This window comes from Phascolarctos cinereus, unplaced genomic scaffold, assembly GCF_003287225.1.
Source record: "Phascolarctos cinereus isolate Bilbo 61053 unplaced genomic scaffold, phaCin_HiC Scaffold_7;HRSCAF=346, whole genome shotgun sequence".
Classification (NCBI taxonomy): Eukaryota; Metazoa; Chordata; class Mammalia; order Diprotodontia; family Phascolarctidae; genus Phascolarctos; species Phascolarctos cinereus.
The window spans coordinates 41335616-41358642 of NW_027556180.1; the positions used below are offsets into that span (position 1 = coordinate 41335616).

The 23027-nt window shown below is 41.3% G+C and overlaps 1 protein-coding gene and 1 pseudogene across 1 annotated transcript in view; one reads left to right on the forward strand and one right to left on the reverse strand.

Annotated features, from left to right (window-relative positions):
- Positions 1-335: 335 nt before the first annotated feature.
- CCDC39 (coiled-coil domain 39 molecular ruler complex subunit) overlaps positions 336-23027 on the reverse strand; it is a 64823-nt gene continuing 42131 nt past the window's right edge. The window contains exons 14-20 of the mRNA XM_020980819.2: positions 16929-17052; positions 15233-15392; positions 13299-13405; positions 9285-9425; positions 8934-9113; positions 8524-8606; positions 336-1573 (exon numbers count right to left, since the gene is read on the reverse strand). Coding sequence (XP_020836478.1) covers positions 1456-1573; positions 8524-8606; positions 8934-9113; positions 9285-9425; positions 13299-13405; positions 15233-15392; positions 16929-17052 — 913 coding nt within the window. The 3' untranslated portion in view covers positions 336-1455. The remainder of the gene's footprint in view (positions 1574-8523; positions 8607-8933; positions 9114-9284; positions 9426-13298; positions 13406-15232; positions 15393-16928; positions 17053-23027) is intronic.
- LOC110203403 (DET1- and DDB1-associated protein 1 pseudogene) lies at positions 18615-19463 on the forward strand (annotated as a pseudogene).

Consider the following 23027-nt stretch of genomic DNA (forward strand, 5'->3'; position numbering starts at 1 on the left):
CTTAAAATACAAAGATTTTCTACCTTTGAGGACCTTCAAAAGATTATGTTTACAGTGTTCCACATTAGTGGAATTAAGGCAATGCTTTGAATTAGAAGGCCTGCTTTGAATTAGAAACTCATCATTTCCTGGCTGGAATGTGGTGACAAAAGGGTCTTGTAGGATGAAAAATAAAGGTTTTGAATTATACTTCATATACTGTTTTTCCAAAAGTGCAGAGACAAATTCTAATTCACAGATTATATGCCATAATAAGTATTAACCAAGGAAATCTTTATTGCATCTGACCTTCCTTCTCCCATCAAAGCATCCAGAGTCTTACATGTTTTTTCATCTAAGCTTTGCAAAAAGTATTTATTTTACTCTCTTGAAAATGTAAAATTTCACAAGTACAGGGCAAATTAAATTATGCATTTTTGCCGAAACAGTTCCCCATCCTATCTGGTACATGATCACCAATATCACACTCTTCTTAAGTTGAATTCTTTTCATTTTATGTTTTCTTCTCATCACAGTGCAATATGAATCTTCCTTTTCAGACATTTGACAAATTGCAATTTTCCCTCCCATTGAGATTGCTAAGCATAGCAAAATTTAATGCAACTTAATTGCATAAATATAAAATATAAGATTTGAACAAAGTAAAATGCAAAAGTTCCTTTACAAAATAAATTTTGTAATTGGGATTCGTTTAAAAGACTAGGTTTGAGTCCTTCAACTACTAGGGCACATTGAAGAGTTGGACACTTTCTTAAGAGTTAAAAATTAATTTTAAAAATGGATACCCCTAAAAGTAGTAATGTGGTGTGCCAAACTGCCCATGATTGAGAAGTTCCTTAAACAAGTAATACTTGCTGCAGACTAGGAAAAGGGAAGCTCAAGTATGGCCTATCCCAGAAATCTTCCCAGAGTTTAAGGGCTTTTGAGCCTTCAAGCTACTGAAGCTTTGGGGATAACCTGTACATTGTCTATTCTCTTTCAAAGTTCTGAGAAGTCAGATTCCTAATAGATTGAATGACTAGCCTTAAAACATATCATCTTCCTGGTGGTAGAATTTTTTTTTTCATAGTTTACATCAGAAGCACAATTATTTAACAATGAGCCTGCACTCTTCTAATGTAACTCCTACCCTGTTAAGGTAGGAGACAGGAAATTGCTTATGAAGTACAACCTTACTGAGAATATGAAAATGCTTTACAGTGTTTCCTTCTAAGACAAAATAAGGGAGAAAACACTATAGAAAAATGGTTTGTCTTTTACTTGAGTGATTTTTTGTTTGTTTTTATTATATATTTTTCCTAAGTAAAACTTGTTTGGTCACTCATAATTTCCAACAGTAGCATAATATATTTTTTGTAGACTAATATACAATAATTAAGTACAGACTTCACCTACATTTTGTTTAACATTCAAAAACATCATTAAATATAAATTCATCCTGGAGCTAAAAAAATGTCACTTTTGGCTTTTATCACTACTGGAGCTAGCTGGACTGACTGAACCCACTGGCGAAGAGATTTCCAAGCCCAACTGCACAACTTTGGGTTTAACCGAGGCTCCACTCTTCGTCGACCTAGGAGATAAATCAGAATTAGTGAAAAATAATTATTTTTAGTACAAATCCCTTATTAAGTCCTAAGAGATTGAGTATAAGAAGCCTTCGTTTATTTAGAAGTCAGATCCCTGGCAACATCAATTACAGAAATAGCTTGTAGCTCTTGAGAAGCAAACCTCTGGACAGTGAGAAAACCAATACAATAAGATCCTGTGGCCTAAAATCATACAGAAGTGAGTCCAGGATAGATGGGAAGCTTTCAAAAATGAACTTCTGAAAACAAAGATGATTCTGATGAATAATGGTGAGATTATCTTCTAAAGAGTATGCATGCAGTGAGCTCGTCAGCTGACTCAAGGTATACAGAAGATGGAAACATGATAAAAAAAAATGCTACATACACAGGCTAGGCATATTCCTGCTGGGATAGCATCAGGCCCTCAGTAAGGGCTTGTCTTAAACATGTTGGGAAGAGATCAGAGAAGGGAGAGGCCTCCTATAGCCTTGACTACTGAGAACAAAGCAGGACAGATGTGTAACTGCTTCTGCCTTCTGTTTCAGGGAGAACCTTGATTGGAAAGAACAGAAGGAAAATAGGCCTAATAAGGAATTAAGACACAAAATATGTCAGGATGTAGCAAGGGCGTACCTGAATGCTCTGACCAGAAGGGATTAAGTTAGAGAAAGAAGGGATAGCAAATGGGCTTACAAGCCACCCTGGCTGATCTTTGAAAGGTCACCAGAAGCATTAGAATTAAAAGGCAAATGTCCCAGTTTTCACATATATGGCATCCCATATCCTGGTTATGCCTTATGCCTGGAGTCCACTCCTGCTTTGCTTCTACCTCTAGAATCCTTTGTTTTCTCAAAACTGTTCCTGGGATACCTTTTCCTGGCCCCTGCTTGTGGTGCTTCCCCCTTCCCCTCAGAAAAATAACCATTGTTTTATACACTCATACATCTCCTTTGATAGAGTATGAGTTCCTTGAGGGCAGATACTGTTCCATTTGGGCCTTTGTATCCCTCAGTGTCTAGCACAGCACCTAAACATGGGCATTCTGGGAGCTCCAATTCTCTAAGGGCCCTTCCAGCTGGGACAGTCCCAGGAACCGTGACGATATGTACTCCCTCACAAAATACAATGACGCCATTGTCAGCAACACTAGAGTCATCCATGGTAACTTGTATTTACAGACAGGTATTTTCCATCTCACCGGCATGGTTGCTTATCACTTTCCTTTGTGACCAATGAGAAGCCAAAGCTGCTTTCCAGTCGGCTGCATAAACTGTGTTGAGAACCTTGGCTTGCAGCAGTTTTTTTGCGATTACTTGACAGTCTGCTTTAGTAGTAGGCAACCCTGGCCTGCTCACTGTTGCCATACACAGCACCCCATCTCTCACCAATGCCTTGTCACTGGCTGGACCTGGAATGCTCCCCCTCCTTACCTCCATCTTGTGACTTTCTTGAAGACTCAGTGCTGATCATACATTCTGTAGCAGACCTTTCCAAGGGATCTCCCACCGTCCCCCTACTGCTAGTACTTTCCATCTGAGATTACCTCCCATTTACACTGTATATATTTTGTAATTGTTGGCATGTTTGCTGTCCCATCAGATTGTGAGGGAACTCTCTCTAAGGGCCAGCACTATCTTCTGCCTTTCTTTGTATCACCAGCTCTTGGTTCAGTGCCTGACACATAGTAAGCACTTAATAAATGCTTGTTAACTAACTGATCAGCTTCCCTGGGTTCAACTGTCATTTCTGTACATGCCTCCCAAGATCAATATACTCAGCCATCATCTCTTTCCTGTGCTCCAGTCCTGCATCACCACAATTGGCTGGACATCATATGGATGTCCCACAGGTATCTAAACTCAACTTGTCCAAAAGGGAACTCTATCCTACCCATTCCACGCCCCCTAAAACCTACGTCTTCTCCAAAATTCTATTTTGTGGGTTCAACGATATAAGTTACCTACTTTACAGCCTTGTACATTGATACTACATACCCAGGTTTACAATCTTGGACTCCTCTATTACCAGTCACTTGCCAAGTTTTGTCAGTTCTGCCTCCACAGTGTCTTTTCCATGCATCCCTTTTTCCATTTACAGCCACCACCCTAGTTTAATACTCCATCGTATTATAAGGGCCTCCTTGGGCATCCAGCCTCTAGTCTCTAATTCATCATCCTCAGAAATGCCGAAATGGAGAAATGCTTCCTAAAGCACAAGTCTGATGATCATTTCTTTGCTCAGTGAGTCTTCCTACTACTTAAAGAATAAAATACAAGCTTTTTACTGTGGCATTTAAAGCCATTAATTATCTGACACCAGTCTACCTTTCTAGGTTTATTTCACATTGCTGCTCTTCATATACATGACATTCCAGCCAGATTGGTCAGCAGACCCTCACCTGATTCTTTTGTGTTTCTGCACAGGTTCAAAAGACTTCAAAAGTACAAATATAGAGAGGTATGGCTAGACAGCAGTTAGCTTGGGAAAGATCTGGGAATTTTGTTGCCTTGCAAACTCAACAGGACCCAAATGTGTGGCATGGCAGCTGGGCTGCATTTAGAAACATGGCTAGCTTTCTAGATGATGACTCCAGGTGTGCCCTACCTGGATTCACCTCTAAAGTATTAGAGACATGTCCATCAGGCAGGGAATGATTGAATAAATTATGGTATATATGATATACCATATCATATCATATATCATGATATATATGTCAGAAATGAAAAAGGGGATGTTTTTAGAAAAACCTGGGAAAACTGAAGCAAAGTGAACAGAACCAGGAGAACATTGTACATAGTAACAGCAATACTGTAAGGATGCTCATCCATGAAAGACTTAGCTACTCTGATCAATACAATGATCCAAGAACATTCCAAAGGTCCCGTGATGAAAATGCTACCCGCCTCCACATAGAGGGCTAATGGACTCAGTGCAGACTGACATTTCCTTTTTTTTTTTCCAGAACATGGTTAATATGGAAATTTGTTTTGCATGACTTGATATTTGGAATGAGTATTGTATTTCTTGCCTTGTTGAATGGGGAGAGGGAAAAGTCCTGGAGACAATTCTGGGCACCACAGTTTGGGAAGAATATTGATAAGCTGGAGCTCATCCAAAGGACAGTAACCCAGGTGGTGAAGGGTCTCTAATCCATGACAAATGAGAAACTGACATAATGGGATGTTTAGCCTGAAGAGGACGTTTGCAGGGGAGGGAAGATCTTCAATTATTTTGTGGTCTATCATGTAAAAGAGGAATGGACTTGTTCTGCTTGGCCCCAGGAAGTAGTAGGAGTAATGGGTAGAGACTGCAAATAAGCAGATTTAGGCCTCTCCCAAAGTGGAATAGGCAACCCTGCAAGGCTCGGAGGTTCTAATCAGAGAGGTAGCACAATGACAGGTAACCATTACTGCTGTGGGGTAGCTGATTTTGATGATATAACCATTAAGGATACTGATGAACTGAAAGGCCAACTCATGTGAATGAGGCATGTGAGTCAAGGTCTGCAGAGGTACAGGAAGAGCAACAGGCAGGTGTGGAAGGAAAGACAACAGACCAGGAGCTGAGCTTTAAAAGTTAGAGGGTACCCTGCAATGGCGTTGTATCATGGTAACAAGCATCTGGATTGTGGGATACAAGTGGATGGAGTGTGCTTCATAGGAAGAAAAGTCGTAAAGTGATCATGTTAGAGGAAGGGACAGTGAGCCTCAAGAAGTATGATTTTTCCAACTGTTGTCATTTGTTAGGAGGGAGAGACAAACCTTGGATTAAGTGCTGGAGATAAACAAATTTTTTAAAAACCTAGTTATTTGTTCCTCTCAGTGGGCTTACATTCTAACAAGAAAACAAAACATGAAGGGGAACTGAAACTTGGAGAAGGACAAGGCAGTTAGCTAGTGGGGAGTTGAAGCATTCTTTGAGCTGAGAGTAAAATGAACAATCTGTGCTGGAGAGGGTGGTCAGAGATGTGGTATCTTCTGGAGAAAGCCAAGTGTCCATGAACAACAGAATATGGAAAAGGGCTAAGATGAATAGGATATCTATGTATGTACATGTATGTGTGTACATATTTTTTTATTAGAGGAGAGTGCAGAAGGCACAATGGAAGAGGATGGGTGAAGACAGTGTTTCCAGAGAGAAGACAGGTGGATAGAAATGAAGGTAGAAGTAGAGATAGCAAGAGGAAATGCTTATGACTTTGCAAGGAAATTACACAGTTATAGGATAGGGGGAAGAACTTCACCCTTCAAGGTCCTGGGATGACTGAGAATGCTATTAATAGTGGCATTAGCTAGTGACTTCTTAACCCAAACATTAGGAATGGTCCTGAGTGTTGGGGAAGTCAGATAAGACGACGAGAGATCCTTCTTCCCCCACCAGACTGAATTCAATCAGCACCAGCTCTAGAGTCTGTTCCAAGATGGAGTGACATACACCTAGAAGGGATCCTGCGTGCGGCCAGGCACCTGGATCCCATTCTGAGTCCCTGAAAGGAGCAGGCCCCTTGTGACTTTGGTCATCCTGAGGCTCAGGGTCTCCAATGGATCTGATACTCAGTGACTTCAGTTCAAAATCAGTTATGGGAGCCCTGGCAAAAAACCATGCTGCACAGTATGTTCAAGACTGCAATTTGAAAGAGGCCGCAGACTTGTCACGTACTCAGAAGCCTTCAAGCTAAAACTAACCAACCCACCCTGAAGCTTCTATAACGTGATTAGATTCTTCAAGAAGAGGTTTGTTTGTGGTTTTGGTTTTGGTTTTGGTTGCTTTTTGGTGAGGCGATTGGGGTTAAGTGACTTGCCCAGGGTCACCCAGCTAGTAAGTGTTAAGTGTCTGAGGCTGGATTTGAACTCAGTTCCTCCTGACTCCAAGGCCAGAGTTGTATTCACTGCACCACCTAGCTGCCCCAAGAGGAGTTAAAACCTGGCATGGAGTACGGTAAGCACCAGATCTCACCAAGGAATAAAGGTGTCTCTGTCTTAATACAGGAAAGTCAATTAAGTACATGGGAATTGTTTCAAAATCACTTGTCTGATGTGTGTGCCATCAAACCACTGAATGATCAGATGGTTACAGTAGAATTCAAGGGCTATTACAAGAGTCCTCATCTGACTTTTCAAATAAGCTACTAATGCTGAAAAGTGACAAACAGATAAATGCAAAGACCTTGATACCTAATCGCCATTTCCCACAGAAGTTTAACAGATATAAGTGATCACCATAACAGGCAAAAAAAAGCTCAGAAACTGCCTCAGAAAAGGCTTTGTCTCATAGCTAGAGTGATACAGCTGGGAAGAGCAACAGGAGTTTACACCATAGGCTCACCTATAGGTGATTACAAGCAACATTCCCCACAAAATCAGGACAAACATGTCTGCAAAAGGCTTGGCATCAGACCCAACTAAGCCTGAATAGCCATCCCAGGAGCATTTCTAGATGAAAATAAAAGCACACAGACAGACAGGAACCATTGCCCAGGTTTTTCTCTGGAGCTCCTAGCATTGATGTCAGGGAAATCACTGCATTTGGACATAAAACTGAGAGTACCCGCGATGCTACCAGAGAAGATGGAAATAGCATTCAAACCGTGAAGAAGGGAAAAGAGGACCATATCTGTAGCTCTGCTCTTGCCCACAAAGAATTCCCATCCGCGTGGAATGATTTCTCAAAGGTGGAAATGCTTGAACCAATTGCTTGTTATGCCAGTGTGGAGACAAGGGCAATGATACTTATCTAAGAGGTAAAACCAAAAGAAGGATCAAAGCATAGTGTGTGGTTGTGGGACAGCTGTCTTTTGTATGAAATGACTGACAGATCAAAGACACTGGTGGTTCTAAATTTAACATTAGAAATACTGGTATTATCTTATTAGAAAAAGCACAGAAAATTTGGTTGCATTCCAACCGATAGCGCAGAATACTAAGAAACAGTCACACTCAGAACTTTAATACATTCCCTTTCCAGTAAATGAGTGTCGGACATTAGGACAAACAACCCAAGTGGCCAAAGTCAAAACGCTCTTTTACATTACAAAAAGCATCATCTGCAGTATAGATGATATATGTGTATATGACCTTCCAAACCATACCACTTGGACTCCAGCCTCATTTTCCTCCTCATCCTCTTCCCACCAGAACTTTGGACTCTGTTCCTGGAGCTCCCCTGGGCTCTGCTAAGTGAGCTTTCACATTATTTCCCCCAGAACCAGGTTTCCACATCACTTCCGACCCACTCCAAACCATGCCTTGGCAGCACATGCACCCTCTCACTTTGAGGGCCTCTTTACGTATCGCCATCTCTTGCTCTAACATAAGCTCCTTGAGGGCACATACTGCCTTGGTTTCTTATATTTGTATTCCTGGTGCTTAGCACGGTGCCTGGCACATTGACGCTCACTAAATGCTTACCAGTCATTGAGTAATGACCAGAGTTGAGTAACTCACTCTCTGGACTTATCCACCTCCTCACTTGTAGCCATCTGCCCTGAGGCCCACTCTGGTGAACAGTGAGCCTCTGGCCTGGACATCTATCCCTAGACGTGCTCACTTCATTCCTGGTTCAACTCACCTTCTGGCCTTCACCTCAGCAGCAGCAACCTAGCAACCCCCTATGATTCTTCTCACAAGCTGAGGCTGACACACCATGACTGTGACAGGAGGAGCCACTACTGTAGATCTATTTAGTTTCACAGCTTCTCCTTCCAGGCCCCAGAGAATGCACCTTCCTGCAGGGTCTAAAGAGGGAGCCTCCCTGGGCCTGCTGCCCATCTCAGCAGCCCCAGCAGCGAGTGATGCAGGTCGGGAGCTGAGAGGGAAAGTCTACTGCCACCCCCTACCCAATGGGATAGCTGTGGTGGTATACAAGGGAGCCTAGTCTAGGCTGAGTTTAACAGCATCGGTAGGAGCTTTCAGACCCTCCCTAATCAATTTTAGGATGTGGGAACATCACTCACCTTGCTGACAGCGAACTCAGAGAAGAAGAACTAGACTCTCGGCGGCTGTGTATAGTGCTCGCTATCGGTAGTTCCAAACCCACCTAGAAGAATATGTGGATTAGACAGGTTTTTATTTCACTGTATATCAATCACTTCATGATTGATGCTATGGAAAACACATGTTCATCTGCTGTTCATCCTTTTTATCACAGGATTTACAGGTGGATTGGAACTAACTCGGGGATCTTGTCATTCAACCCCGTTATTTAACAGATGATGGGACAAGAGCTATAGAAATTAAAGAACTTACCCAAGGTCACATGTAGCAGCAAAGCAAATGTCCTTTCCACTACACCACATTAGTGCATTTATTGAAAACCCACTTGTTAAAGTTCCACATAAATGAAGTGCTTAAGAGAAGGTATTACCTGTTGAAAGTATGTTTGGAAAATGCCAGATAATTCAGGATTTTCTAATGTAGCCTCAACTAACAATTTGTCAATGGACTTGTTATAGTCTTTGATTTCTCGAAGACTGATATCATACTCTTCCATAGTTGGTTCTTCAGTTTTCCTTGCAAGACGAATCTCTTTGGTGAGTTTAGTACACTGTTTTGGGGGGAAGACACCATCACAGTTTCACATGAGTCAACAGATGAGATTTTTGAAAGGTCATTTCTTCAATTGTCAAATACATTTTCTCAAAAAATAACTATTCGGCTACTATTTGTCATTTCAGAAAGTATCAATTCTAAGCCAAGTTTTAAAAGATGCCAATACCTGTCTCTTGACTCTCTCTATTTTGGGCTTCTGCTCTTCAGTGCCAGTGCTTAAGTCAATTGCGTAAACCTGCTTCTCGGCAAACCTTTCTTTGCAATTATTTATTAGATTTTTCAAGACTTCTAAAGTGTGTTCCATGCTCTGTAGGATACAAAGTATTAATACGCCTTACAGGTAAATATGTTCAGTTCTACAAATTGCCACTCGACTGGCATCGCTTCATTTCTCTTATTTTAGGTGATATTATGTGCTTCCCTAACTTCGTTCAACTCAGATCAAATCCTACCTTCCACAGGGGAGTTTCCCTAATCCCCTCACTGCTATTCCCTTCCCTCTGAAATTACCTTCCACTTACATTGTGTATATCTTATATTTAAGTCCTTATTTGTATGTTATTTCTCCCATCAGCATGTGTACTCCTCAAAGGCAAGGGTCATGTTTTTGCCTTTCTTTGTATCCCCAGTGCTTAGCACACTTCCTGGCACATAGGAAATGTTTGTTGATTGATTGACTAAAGCAGGAAGAGCACTGGCTTTGAAATTAAAGAATCTGAGTTCAAATCCTGCCTTGACCACATATCTATATGACCTCAGGCACATCCTAGTCCTATTTTCTTCATCTGTAAACTAAAGGGTTTAGAGTAAATGGCCCATAAAGTCCCTTCCAGATCAAGTCTATGATCATATGGACTTTGATTATGTGGAGGGAAAATGGGCCTGTATAAAACTCTTTATGAGTTGATTTTTGGTTTGTGTTTCTCTTTTTTTCTGACTAGATCTGGACTTCACCAGTGTAGGAGTTCCCTGGTGAGAAAATCCCCTTCACCAATACTAATCAGCAGCTTCTACTCTTTAAAGAGTTGCATTGCACAGCCTGTCAGAGATGGGATTTCACTCAGCTCTTCCTGCCACTAAGACCAGCTCTGTATTCACTCCCCAATGCTTTCTGCTGCTAGAAAATCCAGAATGTTTTCCATGGATCTTGATAAAAACAATACATATTAGATAAACTAACATAGCCAGATCTTCCCGTCACACACCTCAAACTCCAGCCAAACCCCTGTTCCAGGCCTTTCGCCCTAAACCAGGAATGCTCTTCCTCCTCACCATCTCTCCTCTGGGGACTCATCTCTCTTCCTCTTTCAAGCTCAGCTCTAGTTCCATCTCTTTGAAAAGGCCTTACCTAATTCACCCAGGCATTAATGACTCTCCCCACCACTCCAAAACAAAACAAAAAATCATTGTATATTTAACTGTCAACAATCCCACATTCCATTTGCTATCTTATCCTTTAGCTTTATTCTTAGTCTAGGCTGGTATCTCTATTTTCGCATGGTCATTGTTACCCAAAGGAAGGTCTGAGAAGGGCACTGGCAAGCCTTCAAAAATAGTGCTGTCCAGCAGACCCCTCCCTTTTACTATCACACAACGGACTCAAACAACATCCTACCGTATTTAACACTTGTTAGCTATTTTAAAAGTCATTATTCATTGGAGCAAAATGCTATGTGAAAGGTTCTCCTCTCAAAAGGATGCAACCAGATGCAACCAGAGAGACAATTTTGTTCAGTGACCCTCTGATTGGAAATGTCAAATGTATGCAGGGATGAAATCTCCCCCAAAGCATTTACAGTTCTCCCAGAGGCACTATTCTGAGAGCTAGATTAGAAAACTTCAGCGAGAATGACGACCAAGGCCACATTAAAAGCCCTTTACAATCACCTGAAGGCAATCCAGCCTACTCCGCTCCTCATATTCAGCTGTGGGCCCAGTATGTTGCCTGTCTGTGGTGTCTATCCAAGATACAGATCTCCAGAGTGTCCCTCCTTTCACATACCGCCATCTCAACAAGAGGCATTCTTCTCCAATTAGTTTTTCTTGTGTGGATAGTTGGGCCAAACTCTTGAGCAACTATGGATCTCATCCTTTCCAGCTCTAAGTTTATGATCCCCCATGAGAGTGAAAATACCTTTCAGAAGCCTCGGCCCAGGGGTGGGGAGCCTGCAGCCTCAAGGCCACATGTGTGTGGCCTCTAGGTCCTTGGGTGCAGCCTTTTGATCGAGTCCAAGTTTTACAGAACAAATCCTTTGATTAAGGGGATTTGTTCTGTGAAGTTTGGAGTCAAAGGGCCACACTTGAGGACCTAGAGGGCCACATGTGGCCTCGAGGCCACAGGTTCCCCACCCCTGCCCTGGCCTGTTCATGGCCTTAAGGACATGTGCTGCCTCTGAACTTCTGCAGAGATTTTCAATCACATCAACAAGCACATCCTTCTTTCCCCTGGGCATATCGAGCTCTGTCCTTGGCCCTCCTATGAACCAACATCCTGACACACATCAGTGTCTGCCCGACCTGTGAGGACAACTCATCACGAAGAGGCATAGTGTGTATGTAGATACCATAGCCAAAATGGATCCAGGCCACAGGACTACTCGGGGACCATTTTTTATACATTCATTCCTTATCACTCTGTCATCCTAGTGAAAGGCAGCAAGGAAGAGAGCAGAAAGAGCACCAGATATGCAGTCAGAGTATCTTATTCCAAATCCCATATGTGCTATTTACTGCATGTGTAGCCTTGGGCAAATCACTTCCTCTTTATAGTCCAAAGTATGCTCATCTGAAAAGTGACTGCGCAAAAAAGGGAATCAAGAGAATATTAGTAACTGTGGGCCTCTGTCCTTACCTTCTCATGTTTACAAAAATTTTAGAGGAAAGATGTGCATACCTATGATGAAACTATGAAAAGGAAAGCCAGAAAATACACTCAGAAAAGGTTACATCTTCAGTCACACAACTGAGAATGACAGAGAATGAACAATCCTGCTGTGTGCATTACATGTAATTACAAAAAGGCATTTATTTCACTCAGTAAAAGGCTCTCTTCCCAAGGGGGTCAATCATATGTATGTTAAGATTGTTCATGATTCCTTGTTCTAGATAACTCCATTCAATGACCCTTTTAACATCATATGAATCATAAAAACAAAGAGACGTGTGCACACCCCAACTGTTCACCACAATAATGGAGGATCCATGGTGTAAGCTCGAGGTGGAAGATCACAGGTGATGAAGTCCCCTAGATTCTCTTGTTTGCAAATTATATTATGCTTGATGCAATCAGCATGTCCCCAAACACTGACAGCGCTTCCAAGATCCATGACTGCCTGAAAAGAAATTGGCCTAAAAATGTCTATGGGAAAAATTAAATGGATAAAAATGTCTGCTTTCCAGACGACGGCAAACTATCGAATGCCCAGTTCGTTGCTTTAGTCCACTAGTGTTTTCATGTGGAACAAGCTCTTCAGATGAACATGAAATTGGGCCCAGAATTAAGACAGAGAGTGAACGAAATAGAATTCTGAGAAGCTGTGTAATTACTTCAATGATTTCAAGCTGCTCCCCAGTGTAAAACTCTACTTTTTGAAACACATGAAGCATTGTGGCTATAAATCTGGGAATACCACAATTTCTGAAGAATCAAGCTGCAGGGGACCTAAAGGGTCATGAGGAAGAAGAATGGTGGGCACTCGCAGGCGGTAGTGTGCTTCTATTGGTGACCAAAGTGGGGGCACTGAAAAAAATGTAGAAACTGAAAGGCAAGTGCAGCAAGAAGTAATACAAGAGACGGGCAGCCCATGTGCTCCTCTGGGATCCACGGAATGGAGGCAGACACAGAGGAAAGCCTCTAGCACGACAGGGGGTCCACCACGTAGGACTGATGTCCTATGTGCACAGGGTCAGAAGTCTTAGATGGGCTTCCATCCACACCAGAAATGCTCCACATCAATAAAGCCACAAATCCACTGATCTACTGGGGGGGGGGGCATATGCGTTTGCTGAAAGAATTGCAAGCGGTGGGGCAAAGAGCATGCTCCACTGATACTTACTGGCCCTGTAACCACGGCCAAATACGACTGAACATTGCTGGGCTTTGGTTTCCTCTTCAGTGGAGAAAGTGTCTGGAAAAGCATAAAACACTCTGCAAATGCAAATCACCATTGTGGTCCTTTACCTGGATATCCTCCTGAAGTTCCCTGATTTGTCTTCGCTTGTATCTGTATTTTTCATCCACATTTCTTTTTTGTTCTTCCAATTTAATTTTTATTTCATATTCAGTACCTGTAATTCAAAGGACTTTAGATGACTGGACAAAGCTTTTGAGCACCAGCTAGACAAAGCAGACAGACTTTACGTTGAATGCTCAAAGTAATTATGAAGTTACTCCCTATCCCATCCATTTACATGCAGGCCTTTCACAGGCATATCCTGATGTCCTGACCCCACATGTTGTGATCATCCCCCCACCTTCCCAACCCTTCCTTGCTTCCATACTGCTTCTAGGATAAAGTACCTACTCCTTTGCTGTGTAAGATCACCTCACCCCCACCCCCCGCCCCACTCTGGCTCCAATTTATCTTTCCAAAATTAGCTCATGTTGCTTTCTGTCCTAAATGCTGGCTTGCGGGCCATCTCCCAGACTCAACATTCAGTCTCCTACCACAGTGTCTTTGCACAAGCTGTTTCTTCCCCTCTGGAATGCACTCTAACTTCCACCTCTTAGAATCTTTTACTTTCTGCAAAGCTTAGTTTGTATACCTCCTGTGAGCAGCCTTCCTGGATGCCTAGCTATTAATGTTTTCCCTCTCCTCCAGTTATCTTGCATTTACTTATCTGTTTGTTCATTATACTATAAGATTTCGAGGGCAGGGATGATTCATCTATGTATCTGAACTTCCAACCCCTAATACAGTACCTTACACATAGCAGATGCTTAATAAATGCTTACCATACCCAGGACAACCCAAGTTCTTTGAGGATAGGGACTATTGCATTTGACCTCTGCAACCCCAAAACCTACACAATACACACCTGGCTCCTAAAAGGCATGTAAATATTGGCTACCTAAATTACTGAATATTTTCAACACGCAGACAAGTCTCTCACAGACATCACGACACGCACTGCCTTAGCCATCAAATTAATCCCACACATAAGGGGTAACTAGACAACAAAGATGGTTTTCTTGGGTCACTTCTGGACTCAGTGTCAGTACTTAAACCTTGTTAACACTGTCCTCTAACACCACACCAAACAATACTCATGGATTTTTTTTTTCACATGTGAATGAAATGGATAACCATGTTACATGAACAATAAGCTGAAGAAGGAGCCTGGGGTCAGAATCAACCATGAAAAGGTTTCAGAGTCTATAGGGAGGAAGGCAAGAAGGATCTTGGGAAGGAGGAAAGGAAGGGTGTGTGGCCCTGAAAGGACACTGCTACCTTTCTCTTATCATTCTCCACCAGCTTCCTGACTGGAACCTCAGGCCTGAATGATTCAAATCTGATCTTATTTTAAAATCCATTTTTAACCCATTTTCAGACTGGTAATCCATCGCTTCTCAAGGAACAATGATTAGAAAAACTTGTAACATCAGAAGTTAAGGCAGTGTTTTTGATTAGAAATAAATGGAAATAATAGAGTAATGGGTGGGGGGAAGGGGATAGAGACTGATGAGGGGCCAGAGTCTTTGCCACAACAGTGCCATTAGATATAAATGCATTATTAGAAAAAAGGCACCATAAAAAAAAAGGCACCATAAAGATCCTAGGTCAGCTATGAATAACATTTTCCACTAATTATTCTGGTCCAGCGAAGTGGTGCTTGTTGGTGGAATGACTTAACCCTCTTGTTTATCTGGCAATGATTCATACCCAACTGATCCTACCTAGAGCTTATTTGCACATAATTATTTGAATATTGTCTCCCTGTTAGACTGTGAGCTCCTCAAGGTTAGGGGGTGCTGGTTTTTTGCCTTTCTTTGCATCACCAGTGCTTAGCATGGGGCATGGCACATAGTAGGTGCTTCATATTATTCAGACTAACAATACAGCAGCTTTCACTGCATGCAACTCATGAAAAAGGTCAGAAGCTTGTTCCACGTACTGGTGGGAGCGATTTTCTTAAAGGACTGTTTGTAGTTGGAGTTACAGGTGTTCAGTACTCGCAGCGTGTTTTCTAGGGCGTAGATCTCTTTCTCAGCCTTGTGTATCTGGACATCCAGACTGTCACCTTCACGCTGAAGCTCTTCCTTGGTTTGGGCTGCCTGTAAAATACAGGAAGCGCTATATCTGATCAAGTGATTGATACAAGGAAAAGTGACCTCTCTTTGACAGACCATTGTACCAACCCCCCTTCCCCCTTCCCCTGAGCTAGAAAAGACTAAACCTGTAGATGCTGTAGGTAAAGTCATCTCCAGGGTGTGAAGATCCCCCTTTATTATTTTTTTCCTAGTGGAAATTCATCCCAACCTAGTGAACTGTCTCCAATTCTATAAACGCAGGGCTGACAAGCATTCTTCTGAGTGTCGACTTGACTCGGGATGAGATGTGCGTGTTTGTTTACAGAGGGACCTTTTTCACAAATGTTCTTCTCTCAACTGAAACCAAGCCATTTCGTTTCTATTGCTTGCCCTTTTGCTGCTGTGCCAGGGTCCCTCTCACCAGTGGCCCCCACGCCTAGCGCCAACCCAACCCCATTGTCCACCATGGGGTGTGTGCACCGATCTATGGAGTCTGTACAGAAATGGAAATCCATCATCCCACACAGAACATGAAGCAGCATTTCTATCTCAAGGACTATTCAGGACTAGCCCTTTGACTCTCAGATTAGAAACACTGATGTTAAAACAAAATTCTGACACTTACATGTCCATAACGATTTTTATTTCAATGCAGTCATTCCCCTGTCCAACATTTTAAGTAATTTTCAAATATAACAATTTCATTAAATTTAGGTCAAAATAAGGCTAAATTCCCCTGTAAAACCAAAAGCTTACTCGGGGAAAAAGTATCAGTCTCTTACTGATGAGTCATCAATGGAACTGAGGCATGATGACGCATTTTAAAAAAAAAAAAGCCCAAAATGGGGAAAAGGAAGACAGTAGTCAAGAGTTTCTTGTTCTTATCTCCCCTTTGCCCTTGAGATATAGGAAAACTGTCCCCACCTCACATCTCCCATGCCGTATCTCAAGCTTAGAGAGGAGCAGAGAAAGAAGCAACAGTGGGATACCAGATCCTGTGTATGGAAAAGATGCAAGATCATGCCCCAACATGGAAAGGTCTGTAGATATTTTGTACTTCCTTATCTGTTTACATGTTGTTCTGCCCCCTCACCCAGAAGAATTTAACCCTGAGAGCAGGGACTATTGAATTTTTGTCTTCATATACCCAGTGGCAAACTTATGGAAAGAAATAGATTAGAGTCACATTGGCTGGGCTGCATTCTAGAATGCATGACTAGAAGAAACATCCCCATTGTTGTGATCCCCAGTACCTAGTATAGTACCTGGTACAAAGTGAATGTTGAGTATGTGCATTATTGAATGGAAAATCCTGAATACTGGCTCCTCAGGATCAATTAATTCCCTCAAGTAATAACCTTGAGTACTTTGACAAGAGAAAGTAAGTCAGAAGATCTGGATTCGAATCCAGGCTCTGGCAGGACCCTGAGCAAATCTCTGGGCCTCAGTTTCCTCCTCTGTAAAAAAAGGGGTTTAGATTCAATGGTTTCCAAGGTCCCTTCATTTGATGATTGTATGAGTCTGTGGACATACTGCCAAATCACAATTGTAAGACAATACCTTTATTACATAGTAGGCTTGTGTTTTTTCCTCTTCCCCTTCAGGAGGCATCATGACGACTGTAAGAAGTTCATATCTGTTCTTCAGTTTATCAATATGACTTAGTCGGTCGTGAAATTCAGCACTGATTTAAAGAGATTTTAAAAAATGTCAATGCTGAAAAGATCCTAAATATTTGTTTTATCTACAAAAGAGTATTTTAGTTTACCAAAAAAAAAAAAAGCCCAGAGAATCAGCATTTAATTGAGACAATCAATAGCTCTAATAAAGTACCAAGACACAAAATAGATCCATACAAATTTTCAGCACTTCTATATAATAACAAAATTCAAAGGAAAGTGATTAAAATTAATACAAAATGCTTAAAATATTTAAGAGTCAATTTATAAAGGCACACTTAAAACTTTTATTAATATAATTACTTAACATTATTTGAAGAAATAATGACAAATTAATAGAGGAATATCCACTGCTCATGGCAGGGCTATACCAATATAATAAAAATGACTTTATTACCTAAAATAATAACAGATTTATTACTATATCAATCAAACTACCTTTAAGAGGGAACTTTGTAGAGCTAGACAAAATAATTCAAGAAAAAAAAAGTCTAGAATCTCCAGGAAAATATTATTTTTAAATGTAAAAATGAGCGAAGCACAGCATTTCCCAGTCCTCAAATTAGATTATAAAGCTGCAATCATCCAAACCATTGATAAACAAGCATCAGAAACAATCAAGTTCAATAAGCCACTTGATAAATCAGAGAACACAGACCAACAATAATGCCAGCTCACACTCTCATAGCACTAGAAGGTTTGCAAAGCATTTTATATCTACGATATCCACCGCTTCTTATAACAGCCCTGTGAGGAAAGTGCTGTGATCATCCCTGTTTTACGCATGAGACAAGTTAAGTGACACAGCTGGAGAGCGTCAGGGGAACTCGGGCCTCCCCGAGGCCCCCCCCAGCACCCAGTTTCTGTGAAGGGAAGAATTTCTAATTTGACAAGAACTACTGAGAAAACTGCACAGTAGCTTGGCAGGAATTAGGTTTAGACAAGCATGTCACATCATGTGACAAATCAGCTCAAAATCGAGATGCAACCTGAATATGTGTGTGTGTGTGTGTACACACATATATACATACATACATACATATATACATATACACACATGCATACATATATGTATGTATGTATGTATATATATACACATATATATCACAACATAAAAAATTCAGAAGAGAACATGATCAGGTACCTTTTGCTACTATTGCTAGAAGAATACTTAATCAGTGAGGGATGGCACTGATCAGAAAGGATAAAACAGATTATTTCTGATACATGAAACTGAAGAGTTTTGTATGAACTAGATCAATACTGCTGGGACAAGAAGGGAAATCACCAAATGGGAAAACATTTTTGCATCCAATATCCCTCAGAGTTTGATATCCAGGATATATAGCGAATTGTAGTGTATGCTGTGCTACAAAAATACTTAGCAAGAGAACTGAGAAACAGAAGGAAGTGGGACAGACAGTCAGCAAATGTTGGGCCCGACTAGGTCAGAAAGAAATGCAAGCACATCCGTCAGAGAGACCAGTTCTGTCTTCCCAAAAGACAGTAAAGTCTGAGATAAAGTCTGACACCGGTGAAAAGTGAATTTTCCAGCATGGGGGGAGGCTGAGACAACAAGTTCATTAAAAGGAAAAAAAAGTAATTTTACAGTGGAAATAGTCAGATATTTTTATAGGTTAATGAACCAAAAATTTCTTCAAGCCTACCTTTTTTCTTAATTTTTTAGTTAGCCTGGACTTCCCAAGCTATGTTCAGTATCTACTAAACATCTCCAGCTGGATGCCATCTTAAACTCAACATCTCCAAAACTGACCTCATTATCTTCCCCCCCATCCATTCCTTCTTTCTAACTTCCTGTCATCTTCCTCCCATTGGATTCTTAATAGTTAGCATTTATAGAGGGCGTAAGGTTTGCAAAGCGTGCAAAAAAAATTGTTTTAAGAATTGTTCTGTGGTGGAAGCAGCTAAGGAAGAGGCAGAAGAAGATGACAGATTTTTTGAAAAGATCGCCCATCTACAACAAAAGCAATTTTAGTAGACTTCATGCTGATTCTGTGTGCAAAGCCTTGAACAGACGGCCATCAGTCTATCTTCCCACAAGAGAATATCCATCAGAACAGATTATCGTAACAGAAAAGACAAATATTCTTTTACGTTATCTTCATCAGCAATGGGACAAAAAGAATGCTGCAAAGAAAAGAGACCAGGAACAAGGAGAACTAGAAGGTGAGAGTTCAGCGCCTCCCCCAAAAATTGCCAGCTCAGACAGCCAGGACATGAACAAAGACACGCAAGATGCTTGCTTTCCCTCAGCACCTTGTCTACAGGCGCTTCCTGTCTCGTTTCATCAGTGTGCAAGCCCCTTCCTCCCCACTACGCAGCCCAAACCACTTCTGCCTTCACAGGAGCCAATGTATCTATTTCCGTAATTTTTATTTATGTTGTAAAATGTATGGAGGGAAGGTTAAAAGCAAGTCATCAGATGATGCAGTGCAACACTGGTAGGTGCTTTAAAAAAAAATGTTCATTTTCTTCGCCAGGTTTTACTAGATCTGTTAATTAACTTAGAAGTAGCTGGGGAAAGTTGGGAGCCAAACACAGCCTTATGTGTCTGTCCCCTCTAGGGCTAGCGCATTGCCTAGTCCCAGGGTCTGGGGCTGGGGGGTTGGTGACAATGTGGCCTGGGCCTTCCAGGCCTTACCCACAAGCTTCTTCTGGCACCTGTTGAGCTCACAATGTTTCCTCCCAATGGCAGGGCACCTAGGATACCAGTGCATTTGCCTGCCGCTCCACCCTCAGCCTCAAAAACTGTTGGGCCACTCCTTTATGGAGTCGGTCAGCTTAGAAGGTTTATTTTGGGCTTCTCTTGTGCCCGTTGGGCACTTGACAAAGTCTGCGTGTTGGGGCAGTCTTGAATGCCCCAACTGCAGGGCCTCCATTCCAGGAAGCTGGAGTTAACAACTCCTTTTTTTTTTTTCATTGCCCCCCCCCCCCCACACATCATTTTAATAAGGACTGGTGTGTTCAACTTCTCCAGTCAAATAAAAGGATATTTCTTATCACCCCACCAAAGAAAAAAAAATTTTTTTTACTTCTGGTAGAACTGGAAGGCTTATCCCCATTGACAGAGTGATAAACTCTGATAATATTTATATACTAAGTACCAGAATTATTCCAGACTTATGGAAATTCTCAAAAGGAGACGCATCCTGTAACATGACATTATACCATGCCATACATCATGAAGGCTAAATTTATTCAAGAGATGGAAATAAAAATGCTTTAATGGCCTGAAAATTCTGATTTAATTGAAAAACCCACTGAAAACCTTGGGCCCTCTGACAGAAACATGAGAATTTGTTTTGCTTCGTCATGCATATTTGTGGGAAGAGTTTTTCTTTTCTTTTCTTTCCTTTTCTTTTCTTTTCTTTTTTTTTTTTTAACAATTTGGCAGAGTATGGAACTGGGAGTGTGTGGGACAAGTGAAAGTTTCTCATATGAAATGGAAGCTATGCCCCAAAATTTAGTTAAGGCTTTAGCATTAGCTAAGGCCAAAGTTTCATTTTCCTGTAAATCATGTGATTGGCTCATACACCTGTTGTCCACCCCCTCCCTTGTTTTGTAACCACCACCCCAGCCTTATCTTTGCCAAATAAGGCAATCTTCTAGCCTCCAAGCTTGTTTTGAGTAAAATGTATCTCTTAGTTTCTGGGTAGAATGTAAGGTCTCTTACCTCAACCAGTGGGGATAAAGAGATTCAGGTTAAAAGGTGGGAGGGTACAGTTTTCTTAGAATTGTTTGCCTAGGGGTATATAACTGCTTGCTTGCTATTTGTATCCTGCCTTCCTACTTCAGTTCACCCTGAGTAGGTGATGCCCAATTCTCGTGTGAGACTTGCTAGAATGAAACTTCTGTTTCTACTGAGAGAAATCTCTGAATTTTTATTTAGGTAGGTGGTCTCAATCCTACTCAGTTGGAGGATAGTCTGGGATTTTCTTTGATGAGGGAGGGGGCTTCCTTGCCAAGGTCATGACCAAGCATGCATCCGAGATTTCTCAGAGGTCTTGAGCCCCGGAGGGAGGTTACTGCCCAGTCATTGAAATAAACCCAAAGAGAGGGACTCAGAGAAACAGAAGGCTTGTTAGGGCTCCGATGACTAAAAATGAAACTAAGAAATTCCGGCTGGCCGGTGAGTGAGAGCAGTCATGTACGTTGTATGCGTGCAACCCAGAGGTAAGCACTCAGGGGTCTGGAGGTAATTGGCATAGGGTGAGGGCCCTTTAGGGCAGACTCTAGTTTAGGCGGAGTCTGGGCCTAATCAAATTGTGGAATAGATACCTCATTGAAGGGATGCTGCTGAGAAAGCTTCATGGGTGACTGATGAGGAGTGGGTGACCCTCCTCAGTGATTCAACTGAGTCTTTAGACTCAGAGAGTTCAGTGACGGCTCCCATAAATTGGTCCCTAGGAATGGGAAAGGGACAATTTAAATATGCGCAGTTGAAGCACAAATGTGAGGTACCTATAGACAGTCCTTTAGGCAATCAATTGCAGAATTGGAATGAACTACCAAAATATAGAGGAAAGAATATGAAAAAAAAATGATTAAATATGATTTGAGGATTCTACAGGGCGGAGGGTTGTTGTATGTCTATTTTTTTATATGTGTGTTTGTGTCTGTGCATGGTACGAGAGAGTGTCAGTGTGTATCTTTTGCAGCCAGACAGCAAAAGGCTGTAGCTGGACTCTGTAAAGTCGCTTTCTTTCTCTCCCCCTCTTCCTCCCTGGTAACAGCAGCCTCAGAGGAGCGGGTGGATGGGAGAGGGAAAGAGAGAAAAATATTTTATTATTTAGGTTATATGACTGGTAAAAAGCAAGTTGAGAAGGATTTTCGAAGTGTCAGGTCAGAATTAGAAAGAAATAAGATATGTGTGGTTTTAAAGGGACTTTAATCAAAGTCCATTAGAAAGAAAGGCAAGAAAGTTTAAGCACGTAGGAGAGAGGAGTATGTGTAGAAAGCTTAAGGAAGGTATAATTTATTTGCACGGTGTGAATAGAGGTTTTGAAAGTAAGAAGGTTTGAAACTTTTGGGGAAAAAAATTCCTCTCTCTCTTTGTATTCTAATTCTGTCCAAGTTTGAGTGTAGAGACAAAGAAAGAAAAAGGGAACCTTTTCCCCTCAGATAAAAAAGAGAGGTAGCACTTAAATCTTTTATGTCTCTCATAAAAGAGAAAAGTTTTTGTGTACCAGAACACAACCGAAGGCAATTTAATTCATTCTGGTAATATTTCAAATGAAATGTGATGCTCTTAATTTAATGCTTAAGTCAGAATTTATTATACTGTTTGGCACTAAAGTAAATTGAAAGAAACTAAAGAAAAAATAGTGTAAGATGAGGGAATTGCTTAGAGTGCATAGTAAAGTTGTACAGGCAGTTTGGGAAGAGAGAGAGGGAGGGAGAGCCCTATTCAATTATCTCCCTTCAGAAATGCAAAAAGAAAGCTGTATAGTAGTCTTGGCGAGTGTAATTTCGGGGGGGGGGGTCTTAAGTTCCCTGCCACAATGGTTATTATGAGTTATGATTATTACTGTTCAATTAATTATTAAGCTCCAGAGGTGCCTACCTGGAGGGAATGCAAAAAGAAGTAGTTAGAATACTGGCCCAGCACATTTTAAACTGACCTGATTACAACAGGTGATTCCAAACTATTTGTAAAACTTTTGCAAGAAAATGTGGACATGAATGGGGAACTGAAATATTAAAGAAATGTGTAATTTGTGGGTAATATCCCTTTATAAAGGGCCAAAGGTATTGAACTTAGAAATGTGTATTTGTATAATTTTAAGAGTACATATTGTTATTTGGCATTAAGAAATTTATTAACTATGTGACCCCAGGAGACTGTTGAATCTGGTGAAGGGGTCTAGAAAGAAAGAAAGATTTTTTATTGAGTCTGTTTTCAATTGTATTAGTTATGTTGTTGGAAGGGCAATTTCTTTTATAATCTAGACCGTTAAAT